The sequence below is a fragment of the Erigeron canadensis genome, chromosome 6 (assembly GCF_010389155.1).
Source record: "Erigeron canadensis isolate Cc75 chromosome 6, C_canadensis_v1, whole genome shotgun sequence".
Lineage (NCBI taxonomy): Eukaryota > Viridiplantae > Streptophyta > Magnoliopsida > Asterales > Asteraceae > Erigeron > Erigeron canadensis.
The window spans coordinates 13,394,587-13,411,506 of record NC_057766.1 but is presented as its reverse complement, the minus strand read 5'-3'; the positions used below and the strand labels follow the sequence as shown (position 1 = coordinate 13,411,506).

At 33.2% G+C, this 16,920-nt stretch overlaps 1 protein-coding gene across 7 annotated transcripts; it reads left to right on the top strand.

Moving 5' to 3' along the window:
• Window positions 1-3,394: 3,394 nt before the first annotated feature.
• On the top strand, window positions 3,395-15,119 carry LOC122603802 (protein PSK SIMULATOR 1-like). 7 transcript variants are annotated; one of them, XM_043776611.1, is made up of 13 exons: window positions 3,395-3,456; window positions 4,234-4,553; window positions 5,247-5,557; window positions 5,640-5,732; window positions 5,832-5,922; window positions 10,972-11,074; window positions 11,677-11,774; window positions 11,906-11,975; window positions 12,455-12,561; window positions 13,838-13,954; window positions 14,035-14,111; window positions 14,187-14,231; window positions 14,605-15,119. In XM_043776611.1, the coding sequence occupies exons 2-13, from the start codon at window positions 4,236-4,238 to the stop codon at window positions 14,855-14,857; spliced, it is 1,683 nt and encodes a 560-aa protein (XP_043632546.1). In that variant the 5' UTR covers window positions 3,395-3,456; window positions 4,234-4,235; the 3' UTR covers window positions 14,858-15,119. The 7 variants fall into 7 exon arrangements, with proteins under 7 accessions (XP_043632546.1, XP_043632547.1, XP_043632550.1 ...); XM_043776612.1 differs by having other exon boundaries at window positions 3,442-3,460; XM_043776613.1 differs by lacking the exon at window positions 3,395-3,456 and having other exon boundaries at window positions 4,062-4,553; window positions 10,972-11,065.
• The last annotated feature ends 1,801 nt before the right edge of the window (window positions 15,120-16,920 follow it).

Here is a 16,920-nt window from a genome sequence, read left to right as displayed (position 1 = left end):
TATTATTAAATAAATAGGAATAAGGCACAAATAAATATAAGAATCACAATGTTACAAATAAAAAGGCTTAAAAATCAGTAGATAATCCATCTATAATTATCTATGAATTTTAGAGATAATTTAAGGACTTAAAAATAATTATAAGGAATTATTTAATTAATAAACCAATAAAATAAGTAAATAAATTAATTAAATAATATTAAATTAAATAAATAATTATAAATCAGTAAGATATATCAACATTAATATTATGAGAACACAAATGTCAAATATGGTTATTAAACAAAGCATGCAATGGAAAATATATATAATACAAAGTTGAACTACCGAAATTCCAATAACCGAACAAAATCGTATGAATGACCTTTACTACCAAATGTCTTCCAACCAAATGAGGTGAACAACATAATGTACTTGAATTCCATAATTAAACAACAACCAAAGTTGGGCAAGTCTACTAGCATACATCTCATGATCTAGTTTACTAGTCATGCAACACACACTTACGTTGTGCATATTTCGAATACCATGGTTTAGGCTTGCTTCAGGAAAGACACCACTAGCCGGAGATCTCACTTTTGATCAGCCCTTTTTCACTCTCAAATAAAGTGAGTCATAGCCCCCTTTCAAACTATTTTATGTGTTTTAACTGTCGGGGTGAAAAGCATGATATATAAGCTAATTTGCTTTTGTTATTACATATATATGAAATGATTCTTGATATTATGATTATGAAATAAAATTGTTTCGTATGTTCATTATGATAAATGATTTATATGATGAGCTTGAGTTCTGTCAAACCGCTTTCTTCGGTTCACTACTATTTACTCCGATTATGGAGGCCTGTAGTTAGTTAGTTGCGCAACTAGGTTTCGTCCACCCGCCCAATTGTGTAACGGTGGAAGGTTGGTTGCCTTTGTGACAACCTCCACTTCCAGTCCGACCACGGGTGTTCTAGCTACCTTACTTAGGTCGTCTCCATGGCACGACCCCTTTTATATTATTATTATTACGGCACTTGATTGACAGCTCGTGCAAGATTTATTTATTTATTATTGGACTGTGAAAAAATGGTAGTAGTAGTGGCTCAAGCATTTACTCATCAAGGTTAATTGAATTATACCCTTGTGGTTATATGATAGTGATTTTATTACGGTTGATTATAGTAAGTGGAACATACGCTTTTCAAATGTTATATTGGAGGTATACATGGAAATTTTGGTGACTCTCAAATTTTTGGTTATGATGGATATATATATATACTTTATGTTGTTAGTTAAAAACCTATGATCTCACTCAACTCTCGTAGTTGACATATCTTCTTCTTCATGCTTTTCAGGTTAAAGCTTTAGGTGCGTAGCTTGGACCGCCCTTTTGGACTCTTTAATGCTTGTATGGTTGGACAAGTATTGTAAACATTTGATCATTTTAATTATGAATTTGGTTATGTAATGGATTGGATGTCATCTTAAATTTGTAATCTTTTGGATTTTGAATGTCATTTGAAAACTTGTGTTGACGTTTTATATTCAAATCTTTTGTACCATGTCGTTCTGTGGCATCTCGTGTTTCCGCCTTAGTCGGGGTGTTACATTTTGCCTCATCGATTGTTTGGGACTGTGTTCGTAGTCGGGAAGCAAAGGTACCATGGGTGGATGTTATTTGGTTTTCTCATTGTATTCCTCGACATGCTTTTCACATGTGGCTCGTAGTGCAAGGTAAACTTCTTATTCAAGACATAATTCTTACATGGAGTCCGTCGAGACATAACGATATGAACATGATGTGTTGTCCTCTATGCAAGGCTGATTTTGATTCCCATCACCATCTGTTCTTCGAGTGTATGTATACTTCTCATATCTGGTCTCGTATTAGAGATCTTGCTGGTATGCAGGTTATCCCACCTCATTTGGAGGCAATTGTGGATTGGCTCATTCCACGTGCTCATTCAAGATCAGTCTCAAATGTAGTAGGGCGATTGATTGTTGCTGCTGCTACATACTACATATGGCAAGAACGTAACAGAAGACTTTTTGATAACCACTCGCGCCCTCCTGATGTAGCTCACGATATCATTATTTCAACGGTCCAATCAAGACTTATGCGGTTTAAATTCAAAAGATGTGCTGAAGTGGTGGCTAAATTGGCGGATCCATGGAGAAAGCTTGTTCCAAGATGGCTAGTTATTCTTGAGTATTAAATTACTTTGTCTACTGTTTTCTGTTTTACGTTCATAGTAGGCTAGATTACTAGTTATTGAGGTAATATTGTATTACATATATAGGACATGTCATATATATGAACTAGTGTAGTATCTCTGCTACATTACTTGTACTTTAATTGTTGGGTATTTATAAAAGTCACAGGAGAATTACCTTCCCCTTTACCCAAAAAAATATCTTTATTTAAATTATAAAAAGTAAAAGAAAGTTAAAATTAAAAAAATTAAAATATCCAAAAGTGTAATTAATTTTTTTTTTAAAGGTAAATTTTTTTCACGACATCGTCAACTCATAAAATTATGGAGTGTCCAACATATACAAGTATCAAATTACAATTATACATTTAAAGGATAACCAATCGTTAGTTAATAAGCTATTAAAGCAACTTTACTATTCTCTTTGTTTTCACGATTTCCATTTCTCTGCTGCGGGACTATACATTTATTACATTATATTATATTCATGGGGATTATGACCTGGGAATGTAACTAACATTTTCTGTTATATAGACTACGTGTATATCGTATTGCATAAGAAAAACTGCATAATTGTCTGCAAATACATTCTGTCACTTGTTTAATTATATGGACCAGACTACACGTATATAGCCAACCTCCATATAATTAACTCTGCCGGCTAAATATAAGAAGGACACTATATCAAAGTAACCGGTAATCTAGGTCTATAAGCACAACCGGTTAGTTTCTAATGGTAACCGGTAATTTACATACTATAGACGAAAACATATAGTTTGTTACATTACATAAACATTTTTGTAGTTAGTTACATAACATAAACATTTTGACATAACTGGCTACATTCCCGGGTCATAATGGTGACCGGCTACATGTTGAACCGATCATCATAAACATACTATAGACAAAAACAGGTAATTTGCTATATTACATAAACATTTTTGTAGTTAGTTACATAATATAAACATTTTGACATAATTAATAAACATTTTTGTAGTTAGTTACATAATATAAACATTTTAACATAATTAATTATATTCTCAGGTCATAATCTCTATATTCATTATAATGAGGTGTGACTTTTTCTTTAAAAAAAAGAAAAGAAAAAAAGAAAATGTATAATGAGCTGTGAATGAAATAAGAGCACTTAAACTTTGACTTTGTCAATATCTGCTTGCTTGTTGACTTTTTCAGTATATTTCTCCCTGGCCATTTCTAGTCACTGTGTTTATTATTTTCTCTGCATTCTCTTATTTTAGGTAGGTAGGTATATATACATGATCTTTTATTATATCAAAAAAGACATATACGTATATATACATATATATATATGTATACATATAATTATAATTATATTACAGATTTATGTATTTATATATATATATATGTTTATATATATAATCATCCGAAATGAATATGTATTTAATTACAGTAATATCCTGTGGGTTTTAAACATATATTATCTGTGTTGAAGTTATGTATCATGATAATATATATTTCATCCATCATTTATTATGTGTAGAAATAGAATTTCTACTATAAATATGTGTGCTGTGTGCATATACAATTTTGATAATCTATAGAATCTCTCTGTATATATGGTGGTGGGTTTTAATTCTTCTGTTTAAATTTTAAGTTTCGATAAGTTTTTTAAGATTATTAAAACTTTGTTAAAATTAGGAGGACAGGTGAAATGTGATTTGTTTTGTGGGTTCATCATCTTTATATAGTGTACCATGTTTGAGTACCCTGAATGATTCAAAAGATCATGTAAATGTTTAAAGGTAATCATCAAATTTAGCAACCATTAGTCAGATATATCAAGTTATTGTATACTTTGATGATCGAGTAAGCTTTTTCATTGTATATATAAGTGTAATTAACTAATTATATAAGGAAAAGTGAGTCTAAGTTGTATAATGTTACAGTAATATTTTAATATTTATTGTTTAATGAATAAATCACTCATATTTTTGTATGCGGTAAAACTGTAACATGATATACTCCCTATGACATTATAATTTGTTTTGGTTAAGATATGGGAGCCCACTCTTCAAAGAGTTCAACGACTAAAAAGGGGTCATCATATGTTAATACTTGTTCAAATGCAAGCACTTCTCATGCTACGAGTGCCCAACCACATGACTTGAATCAATTGGAGATTCGAGGTGATTCAATCCCTTCAAGAGTTAGTAGTGTTGTCGATTCTACTAATAAAAGACTCCAAGCGAAACAAGAGGTGCCTTCTCTTGAAATGAATGTGATTAAATATAGCGACAAGGAGGATGATTTTTATGATGGGATACCCCGCTTGCCGGCTACTTTATCCGAGAAATCAAGATCTAGAAGCTTCAGGGTAAGTGAATGTTGCACATTGGCCTACATTAATTTGATTCATTACATGTATATGCAAGTGCATGTCCTGGTCTTATTTATTTATTTTTGTGTTATAAAATAAAAAGGTTATCATCCAAATGTCCACTGGAGAAAGTATATGATGGTCCATTGGTTTTGCGACATGTTTACCTTTTTTGCTGCTATGATAGTTCATACTATGTTGTTAAAACTAGTGATGTCTAGTTTGATCCATATACTTATTTATAAATGGGTTGATGTGGATTAAGATTGAGCTCTAACGGGTCATATGGGTATATTGTTAAGATTGATCTTTAACGGGTCATATGGGAGCACAAGTCAAATTGGTAAACATGGTCGAACTGTCACCCAAAGTGTTTATATTTTTATATTTATTTTTTTATTGTGTAAAACCTATTTTTGTTCAAGAAAATCTTAATTATTAATGTAATAACTTTCTACAAAAAGTATGTCAGGAGTAGTCTCCACAAAAAACACTACATCAGGAGTACTTTTGACCAAAGGTATATCACGTCAAGCCTATCATTTTAGATTGTTACCCAGCCCAACGAATCCATCAATTTTCCATCTATATACTGATCATCATAATAGTCGACTAAATCAGGCAAGTGGTAACATGATGTTTTTGGTTTTCATATATAGAAGATGTTCATGGAATTCACAATGATTTCAGGTCAGTGCACGCAAAGCTGGTAGTTTAGGGATAGAAAAGGCTGTCGATGTATTGGACACTCTTGGAAGTAGTGTGACAAGTTTAAATTCAGGGAGTGCATTTGTCACTGGGCCAACAACAAAAGGCAATGAACTCTTTATTTTGTCATTTGAGGTTGCTAATACAATCATGAAAGGTTCCAACCTCATGAATTCCCTCTCAACTAGAAATATGAATCATTTGAAAGAAGTAGTGTTTCTTTCTGAAGGCGTGCAAAATTTAATATGCAAAGATGTGGATGAGCTTTTGAGAACAGTTGCTGCAGATAAAAGGTTCTTAAGTGGTTAATTATTGCCTTTGTTCATGGCCATTTACTTGAAAATACTAAGCTGATAGGATTTATGGAATTTGCAGGAAAGAGCTGAAAGTATTTACTTGCGAAGTCGTTCGTTTTGGAAATAGATGTAAAGATCCTCAATGGCACAATTTGGATGTTTATTTTGAAAAGTAACTTGTGCATTATTCATTTAATATGATTCTATGAATGTCTTCTTATCATGTGTTACATAGTTTTCACTCATATTCCTTCCGTGTATTGATTTCCAGACAGAACAGGGGACTTACCCATCCTAAGCAATTGAAGGCAGATCCCCAAGTAGTGATGCAACAATTGCTAACTTTGGTTCAGCATACGGCGGTGAGCTAGATTCTTTCACTAATGGACAGATACAACGAGTTTGCTTGAATTTGGTTTATGGGGTGTAGAGAGGTGGGGTAAAACCTAATACGATTAGTTTAAATGAAATCTAGCAAATGGATTATAAGTCTCTCAAAGTGTATTACATTTTAGTATGACAACTAAAGAAATCCACACAAATTTGAAATTTCACATACACATACATACATAAATATAAAACTCCTAGTTTTTATATTGGGTTACATGTTTTTAAAGTTCATTTACATGTGAAACGTTATAAAAATGTATGTTGTAGAAGAATGATATGATCCCATCCCATAATAGGCTCGTATCATGTCATAAACTAGGTGTAGATATCACTCCCAAAAGCTAGCTCAAAGGAGGGGACACGTAGAATTATAAATCACCAACCAATCTCATACTTGGCCGATGTGGGATCATATCAATACCTCACCCTTTAAAGAGCCAATCTCCTCGTTGGTCACGGCTGTGTTGGTCACTGTTGGCACCCTTCTCCTTGGTCTAAGCCACCACTTTGAGCGTTGGAACCTCGAAAGGTAGGGCTGGATACCAATTGATACGAACTCATCCGATAATATGCTCGTATCATGCCATAAGCTAGGTGTAGAACTCTTTCCCAAAAGCTAGCTCAAAGGAGGGGACACCTAGTGATGCGCATGGTTTAAAAAAGCGTTTTCGAGGCACGCCTCGGGGCGCGTTTTGAGGCGAAGCGGGCATGGAGCGCATATGAGTCAGCGCCTCAGGGTGATCATTTGGTACGCACGCCTCGGGTAGATGAGGCGCTACAGAAGCGCAAGAGGCGGAGAAATAGTCCGAGGCGTTCTGAAAGAAGACCACCAATCTGAAAGAAGGTCAGCGACGGTCAACGACCAAAAACTAATCGGATAGAAAATCAAATCGACAGTGGTGGCCGATGGTGGTGGACGATTGTGGTCACTGATGTTGGTAGTTGTGGTGGCTCCATAGTGGTTAGGGTTTACGAGGGAAGATAGAGAAGTTAAGAGGAAGAGAGATGAGTCGTTCAAAATAAAAGAGGGAGAGAGATGATGGAAAAGGAGTAAATGACAATTTTTTTTTTATTTTTTTTTGAAAGGAGTAGATGATGGAAAAGGAGTCCTTTTTCTTTCTTTTTCTTAATAAATACTATAAAATAATACGTAGTGGATGACAACCCATTTTTTGGTCTTGGAAATTGAAAGGAGAAAAAGTCGGCCTATCTTTATTTTGTTTTCATTTTCTTTTTATATCATATATTTATATCTATATCTATATATTTATTTATATGTCTAATATTTAAAAAAATTATATAAAATTAGTTTTTAATGTTTTTAAATTTTTATTACAAATAATTTCATAAATTGTTTGATTATGACTTGGGAGATGATGCAAATTATGTTATTTGATTGATTATGAACTTTATTTGATGTTTAGTATTTTCTTTTTTAATACAAGATATTAGTTATATAATTTCTATATTTTTTTATTATCGCCTCGACCTTACGTCTCGGTTCGCCTCGAGGCTTACACCTCTTGAGGCGGAGGGAAAATGCCTCGAGGCTCGTTTCCGCCTTTTTAAACCTTGGTGATGCGTAAAAGACGCAACTCTAAGCATATCCGATTTAAACAAGGAAACGAACACAACGGAAATTACTATTTTTGATATTTTCTGGTTTTTATGAAATATAACAACAAAACAAGAAAAAAAAAAGGATAGACAAAGAATCCACCACCAAGTTTCGTAAAGGACGAGCCACCAGAATCAAGGATAAAGGAAACACTCCAACCCACCACTATGTTTAATAAAGGTCTAGCCACCACAAACACAGATAAAGGAATCGAAGATTTAAGATCTCACCATTATATTTGATAAAGGACGAACCACCACAAATATAGATAAAGGGATCACTCCAAACCACCAAGATCAAAGATCTATTAAAGTAAATGAAGATTTTGGATAAGAAATAGAGGCTGCTTTATTAACTTCATTCAATCAATCAAGTCTACTTTTACAATGAGAAATAAAGCCCCTATTTATAGTCACATATGCTATTTCTTAGGAATTAACGAAATAATAATAAAATATTAAAAACCTGTCATGGGCAAAGGACAACCACTAATTTATTAGACAATAGGAAATGGACAGACAAAGCTTCTAGAAAGATTCCTTCTGCACATGGGCCCACAAACCGTTAGGATTAACGTTGTCATACGTTCCTTCATTCTTTCTGTCAACATCTGTCATTCCTTCTTTATTGGGGCCACAAACGTGGAACTGAAACAAACTTTATTTGGGAACTGGAAACTGGAATCTGGAGCACTCAACCTGAGACTAGACTAGACTAGACTGGAACCGGTCACTGGAGTGCTTGAGTGGAGAGCTTCATTTATGAGTTACTGATGGTCGTCATAAGAGCTTCCTGCTACTGGAGAAGTGTTACCACTGGCGACTAAACTGGTTCAAACCAAGAGTTATATGAAATGGGCCATTGCTGGCAGAATTAGCATGGCTTGTTTAGATGACATTATCAGTTCAGAACCTTCTTTCAGTTCAGATGACTTCAGCTCAGAAAATGACTTCAGTTCAGAATTTGACTTCAGTTTGGAAATTGACTTCAGTTCAGAATCTTCTTTCAGCTTAGAATTTCCTATTAGTTCAAGCTGACTTCAGTTCAGATGACTTCCTTAGTTGACTGGCGTCAATCAGTTCAGTGAATCGGGTCATTTTCGCATCTCCTAGACTTATAAACCACCAACCAATCCCATACTTGGTTGATGTGGGATCATATCAAAGAAATTTGTTTTCAAAACCTTCGAAATAGCCTTGTGTGAACTTGTGAATAAATTTGTTCACGTTTCTGTTCACATGTGAGCAAACGACTATATAAGGTTTTGAAAAACGTTATGTTCTACAACATACATTTATATGACGTTTCACAAGTGAATGAACTTTAAAAACATGGATCTAATACATAATTTAGAAGTTCTCACGGTTCTTACAAAAAAAGGGTGTTCTTACAAAAAAAGGGTTCTCGAAATATATATATATATTATATATATATAGGAAAAGGTTCGTGTGACAACCATTTGAATTGGAAGAACCATGAGAACTTTTATATTATAACTTGATGTTTATATGAGAATGATGTATGTGAACATATTTGTTCACATATGAAATATCAAGTTATACTTATAATTACTTATGCTTATATGTGAATATTTGTCACATGAACCTTACCCTATATATATATATATACCTATGTAAATTATGGGGGACCAAACATTTATTCAAAATATTAAAGTATTGGTATGTGAGGGGTTTTTCACCCAAGTTGGGTGCATAACAGCCCCATACTCATTTTTTTCATATATAGATACACTTACACTACTTTATAAAATGAACCAACCCCTAAGACTTTAGGCACTTATTTATTCTCGAAATACCCCTCTAATTTGTTCTAATTTTTATCCGATGCTTTTCTACCAAAACTAAGCTCAATCAATTCTCGGATCCAAATAAGAAATATTTATCAATAGATGTATTATGCTTCAAATCCGTATAAGAAAAACAAAAAAGTTATTTATAATAATTACATTCAAATCTTTGAAGTAAATGATATTCTCTTCTTCTTAACCAATTAATTCTTAACTTTTTTAATGCCGGGGATCATTCTTTTATATGTAGCCATTTTATAGAATTAATAATGCCATCACAATTTTAAAAAAGTAGGAAACGGCTATGTTCAACACCCAATGTAATTAATAAGAGTGTGCTCTAGCAAGTTCTTAGTGATTTATTTCATTTTTATTTTTCTTTAATTAAAATTTTTTTGATATCACGTAGTAAATATTTATTAAGCAACAGTCGCACTATACATATATACTACCTTTAAAATCATTGAAGTTTAAAAATTGGATTATTATAAACTAATTCATATTGATACTATCTACTACTAGAAGAGTGCATATTACTATTGGTAAACCTGTATAAAAAATGTGGAACATTCCTAATCAAAACCTAATGCATGTTTCAAATGAAGACTAATGATGATGTGGTAGCACACCTCCTATGTTAGTCGTTACAATTAGCGATTTTTTTTAGTTGATTGTATGGTTTCATCTTGTTTAGCTACATAGCGTGTTCTTATATATGGTATGCCATATGTTACTTGAATGTGACTCTCAGTCACATTATTTGTACCCAAAACAGTGATGTTATGGGTGACGCCCTTTTACCAAAAAAATAAAAAACTATGAAAAAATGTACACAATGAGTGACAATAACAATTCTATCCTACTCAAGTTGGAAGGAAGATGAAGGTATTAGAAATGCATATAAAAGCTTGCTACACAAGTTACACGAATTGTATCACATTCCCTATCGGATGTGATTGATAAATTTCAAATTACATATTTAAAACTACGATACTTATACTTTTCAATAGTCGAGTAAAGTATTGATATTATCCCACATCGGCCAAGTATTGATATTATCCCTGCTCTTTTGAGCTAGCTTTTGGGAGTAAGTTCTATACCTAGCTTATGACATAATGCATGCCTATTATGGGATGGGTTCGTATCAATTGGTATTAGAGCCAGCCCTACCTTTTGAGGTTCCAACTCTCGGAGTGGTGGCCTATGGAGTGGTGGCTTGGACCCAAGGAAAAGGGTGCCAACCGTGACCAACATTGCCGTGACCAACGAGGATTTGGGCTCTTCAAAGGGTGGGGTATTGATATGATCCCACATTGGCCAAGTATGGGATTAGTTGGTGGTTTATAAGCCTAGGTGTCCCCTCCTCCTTTGAGCTAGCTTTTGGGAGTAAATTCTACACCTAGCTTATGACATGATGCGAGCCTATTATGGGATGGGTTCGTATCAAGTATGTCATTTTTTGCTGTTAGAAATGCCTTATTTTTTTACAGATAACAAATAGTCCTATGATCATTTGATCTTTAATAGCATAATTAATCACTTTTTGTTTTACTGTTGTACTTGATAAATAATAACCCATCACCGTTTGTGGTGCAGGAGCTGTATCGTGAGTTATGCGTACTGGAGAAACTGGAGCAAGATTATCAACAAAAGCATCAGGGAGGCATGAATTCAATTTCTGCTTCAAAAGGTCCACTAGGTAACCATGAATTCATGCCATTACATTGTTTCTTTGATTTATGATATACCCTCCATCCTTAGTATTAGAGGCTATACCCTCCATCCTAGCTTACGTCTATTAGAGGCAATTTAACCAACTTGGCAAATAAAATCATACCTAATTAGACACTAGATCATGAAACAGTGTGTAAATAAAGGCATTTTCAATCGTAGATCTCACGGTCATGTTTGTGTTTGTATAGCGTCTGGTTTGATATAGTTCAATAAAATGCTGAATTATTGGCCAATTGTATAAAGTATCTCTTAATGAGGAGAAAGTAAGCAAACAGCCATTTACCCTTAAAAATATACCACTTTTTGAATTGCCGTTAAAGGGGTTCAATCAAGAACCATTTCGAAAGTGGTTAGGAATCAGCAACCCTTTTCCAGCCCGGTTCCAGCCAAGTTCTGTTGCTTGTCTCCCCTTCCCAACAGTTGTTATGAGCTCAAGCTCAATAGGATAACTGTGTGCGAGTCGACTGCAATCATAGTTGCTTATTTCAAGTAATAATCACTTTTGGTACCATCGGTGGAATGATAAATTCTAAATTACCAAAAGTAAACATTGCATTATTTTTGTAGGTGTTGAGTTTGTGTATCTTAAGCAAGAACTTAAAGCCCAAAGGAAGCATGTAAAACTTCTAAAGAAAAAGTCACTCTGGTCCAGGAGTATGGAAGATGTACTATTGCTAGCTTTTACTTCATACGTTGATCCACATTTCACGTTTATCTCACTTAGCTTTAATTTGAAATGAAATTTTCAGTTAAAAACCCTGATATACTAATGAGTTGTGCTTACTATGTGGATTAGGTTATGGAAAAGCTTGTTGATGCCGTCATCTATTTAAACCGACAGGTCAAAAATGCCTTTGAATCTGCATGTATGGCCATCCCATTTAAATCTCAAACTTTCAAGTTTCAGATGTTGCATCAAAGTTCTTATCACGTATTTGTTCATCGCCATAAAAACATTTAGTCCCCACAAGACTCTCCTAAACTATTGATTATTTAACGACATTTTGGAAAATTATGTGATTTACTAATTACTAATAACCAAAAGTTCCAGTTCCAAATTTAATGAGACAACAGGCATGCATGCATGTTGACGAGTTATTAAGCATGCTTTATTATATGAATGGATAAAGTAAGGCCGGGGTTATATGAAATACTAAGGGGCTGTTTAGATTTGCATATCAAAATGACCATATGATATGAGTTATCAGATTCTCCGGCAACATAATACTTATACTTTTTGTATTTGCTTATGCTATATGTAGGCATAATGGTAGGATAACCATATATTTTGTATGTGACTATTTTTATGTTTATACACATGGCATTGACTTCCTGATGATCACAGATGATATTGATGTAGCATCAGATGGATGCCCAAACATGCAGTGTAAACTTGGACATGCTGGTCTTGCATTGCATTATGCTAATATTGTTCTTCAAATTGACTCAATCGTAAGTACTTGCACTTATACATAAAGTAGTAGTGTGCTAGAAAGACCACTTGTCAACCTTTCGATAATCAGCACTAGTGCAGGTGATATAAAATTAATCATCTAAAACTTATTATCTTACCCTTTAGTAGTTAGGTAAATAGACGGATAATGTGTTTATCTAAACATGAAAAACATATTATTGCACCTTGAAATTGCAATACTTGTATATTAAACGTGTAATAATCACGAGTAAATAAAGCAGAAAATCAGATAAAGTATTACATAAACTTAATTAACATAAATTTTAAATAAATAGGATTGATTACCTTGAACCATTGTGGTTGAATTAAGAATGGGTTCAAACACACAGATAGAATGAAACCAATATTCAAAAGCATGAATAGTTCACACTACACCTCAACCAACGTCATACAGATGCTAGTATGACATCATAAAAAACAAAGGGATGTTTTTGTTTTCTTTTCAATGACTTCGAATGGAATTATTCAAAAACACAGATAGAATGAAACCAATATTCAAAAGCATGAATAGTTCACACTACACCTCAACCAACGTCATACAGATGCTAGTATGACATCATAAAAAGCAAAAGGATGTTTTTGTTTTCTTTTCGACGACTTCAAATGGAATTATATTCACGGCTACGAGCTTTCATAAGAAAAGAGATATTAGTTTTGTCGCGTGGTTTTATTCAGCAAACAATATATATGTATATATATATATATAGTTTCAAAGTTCATGGTTCTTCCTATTCAAATGGTTGTGACATGAATCTTTTCATATATATATATATATATATACATGTGTGTGTGCGTCCACGTTATATGTGTGACCCATAAGCTCACATATCTAGACATATATCTATTTTTGATATGGACATATCCCCAAAAATAATAAGATAGTCAGTTCCATATAACACACCGGATCGCATAATAGAATGACCTTAAAATGGATTTGGTGCAAGGCGGTATAATGCCTCCTTGAAATCGAAATTTTGTCATGTATTTTAATATTTTTCATGAATTTTTAAAGTTATCCTATAGGATTTTAACATTTTGCCCATTTTAAGATTTATTTTTCATGGATTTTTTAATTTGCTCCCTTTGGGGTTTTTTTTTTTATATTTTTTTTCCGGTACCGCCTCTGTTTATTGTCTTTCTTTTTTGCATTTTGTAAATATGGTTCCACACTTTCACAATGTACCAATATTGCTGAAGTTTCATTTTGATTTCCATCTGGTTCAATCTTTCACATGGTTTGCCACTTGTTATTAGGTTTCTCGAAACGGCCCTATGACTTCATTTGCAAGGAGCATGTTATACCAGAGCCTCCCACCCGATATAGAGTTATCTTATCGATCCAGATTAGCTTCATTTAACGTTGGAAGAGAGGTAAAGTACTGATATTCAGCTAGCAATCCAAACTAGCTTTGTTCTCATATTTCTACTGTATCATACCTCTGTTTCCATAGCTTGACATTCCAGATATTAAAGCCGAAATGGAAAAAAAGCTATGTTGGTTTTCTCCGGTAGCCATAAACACAGCAAAGTAAGCAGATTTCAGCCTTTTTAATGGCAAGTTGATCTATTTTTTTATTTTCTCAGTTTTGTATCTTTTCGCTAGGGCTCATCATGGATTTGGCTGGGTTGGTGAGTGGGCGGACACCGGGTAAGTTACATATGAGTTTCAAAGACTACATTGTTGGAAATCACAGCAAGATAATGAGTGGGTCATCGATTAACCTCGATGCATTTTTAAGTGTTGACCCGTTTACAACAATTTTTACGAAACTATATTGTCAAAAAAGTGATTGACAATGTTATATGCAACCTCTACCACGAATTTACATATGTGTGGGTAAATGGGCTAATGAGTCGCTTCAGGTAGAAGACCATTTTTACCTCTGTGATCCACTACTCACTAGTTATAGAACATACCGACCATATTGACAATTCATAATTAGATGCTTGCAGTTGCCACATTTAGAAATTAACAAAAGCTACATGAATCGAAAAATGAAACAGATTTGTGATTTATGCAGTTCTGGAGCAGGGCAAAAACCAAATGGGTTGAATGATATAAATCGGATTGAGACATTTAACCATGCAGACAAACGAACAACAGAAGGTTATATTGTTGAACTATTGTTGTGGCTCAACCTTTTGATAAAAAAGTTGAGGATTAATGCAAATATAGAAGATCACTTAAACAAGGAATCCCCAAAAGATTCCACTCAAGTGACTCAACAATATAACAATCAAAACTTAGAGCACAAGGACACTCGTGTTGTGTAGCACATAGAAGAAAACAAGTAAACCACTGATGATCTTTCGGTTGATTTTGAATCCCGACACGAGATTAAAAAAGCATCATATATTAACAATGATGATGTGCTACTTAAAGGTTAGTTGCAAAATGGTCCGTGTAAAAGGACTTACTGTATATATATAACTAGATTACTTTCGTGTAATAAGCGAGTTAAATATATTACGTTTCGTTATAACTTATAATAATAGTTGTAATAATAAGATACGTTGAGATTTGATGATAGCATTATTTAAAAAATGTGCTTTGTATCATAAATTATAATGTAAAGTAATAATATTAAGTTAAATGTAGATATTAGCTATTGAAAGATTTTATATATTAGAGATAATTAAAGACATGTTAAATTTGTATAATTTTTCTATACTATATTATAAAAAGAATAACATTTTATTTTTGAAAGTGTTCGAAAAATATGTAATATTTTTCACTTAGCACCGTTTAAAGTATTTTCACCTACTGTTTTAAAATATCTTCATTAATTCTTTACATCAATTATCTACACCACTCTACGTGTCATCTATCACCAACATATCATTAATGCCATGACCACCGCCGTATTGGCGGATAATGTGCTAGTGTAATTTAACATAGATAAGAATGTTGAAAAATGGTGATATTGTGATTTTAAAAATCTTTTTTTTTTTAAAAAATTATTCTAAGCATGTGACAAATGTCATCTGAATGTTTGTTTACGAAGTATGTTTCCGGTCGTTTTAATTTATGTGCGTCCTTAGTCTTTAAGACTTTGTCATGGAATAGATGGATTAATATTTTATTCGAGACCGAGAGCATTTAGACTTTGGAAATTTGTGCGTGGACTCGTGAACGAGAGGAATACATTCTGATTATTTATGGTTTGTAGACACAATATTTAGATAATCCATTCAAACACGATTTAAAACACCCCCTTAGTCAGTTAGTAGTGAAATCCTTTACGGATAATGCTAACCAAATGGCTATGATTATAGTATTGTACTTGTTGGCTGATAATAATTTTTAGGGGACGATTATCTTTATGAAGTTTTTTCCTTTACATTTAAATTTGAACTTGGGCATGCTCACTTCTTTTGGCTCAAGAAAAACTAATTAGAGGAAAACTGACTGATTCTGAACTGGTTAGGGAGGATTACAAGCTAGTTGTCTTGTAGAAATATCAAATTAAATGAGAAACTTAGTTTTAAAACAATTAAATATTTATTAATCAAATATGGTCATATTTATAGTCGACTGGAAGCCATTTAAAAGTTAAAAACAATTATGTCGACAAGTTAAATTAACGAGTCTCGGCTTTTTTAAATTTGTCTAGTCAATGAAATCTTATGTAAAGTCAATAGTTCTTTCTTTCTTATTGATCTTATTAAATTCAAAGAAATTAAACTAAAAGATAATTAAGGTCAAAAGTTGGAATTATTGTTGTTAATCACGTACAAATAGTTCTAAGTTCAATCAAATTAAGGTCAAGGCAAAGAGGGCAATAAATTCCTAGTTTCTCCCCTCCACTCTCATTTTCACACTTCTCCTTTTCTCTTTTCTCTCTTGGTAGCCGACCTCCCTCCCCTTCTCAAAATAAAATATGGTCATCATCATCTACCATCAAATCCCTTCTTGTTCTTCACTCTCAAATCTGGAAATGCTAACCAAAACTTCAATGGTAAGTTTTGGTAAGAAATCATTAGATCTAAACATATTAATGTCTATTTTACAAGCAAAATCGAATATAGTTATATATATACACAAAAACCGAATTCATATATATATATAACTGATTTTTGTTAAAGAAAAGAAACACTCTAATGGTTGTTCTTGGTTAAGATCATTCCGTTTTTTTTTACTTGTTATCAGCGTTGGAAATCGTCCAAAGTCACTCAATGTTCATTTTCTTCTTCTTCTTCCTTATTCAAACCAGTAACCTAGGGTTTAAAATTTTCTTGTTTTCAGTCGTTCATCAGATCTGGGTTAACCTCAATGAGTTTTAAACTCAAAGGATTTAGGTTCAAGAGATTGTTAAGTGCAAAGGGTTGACCTTGTG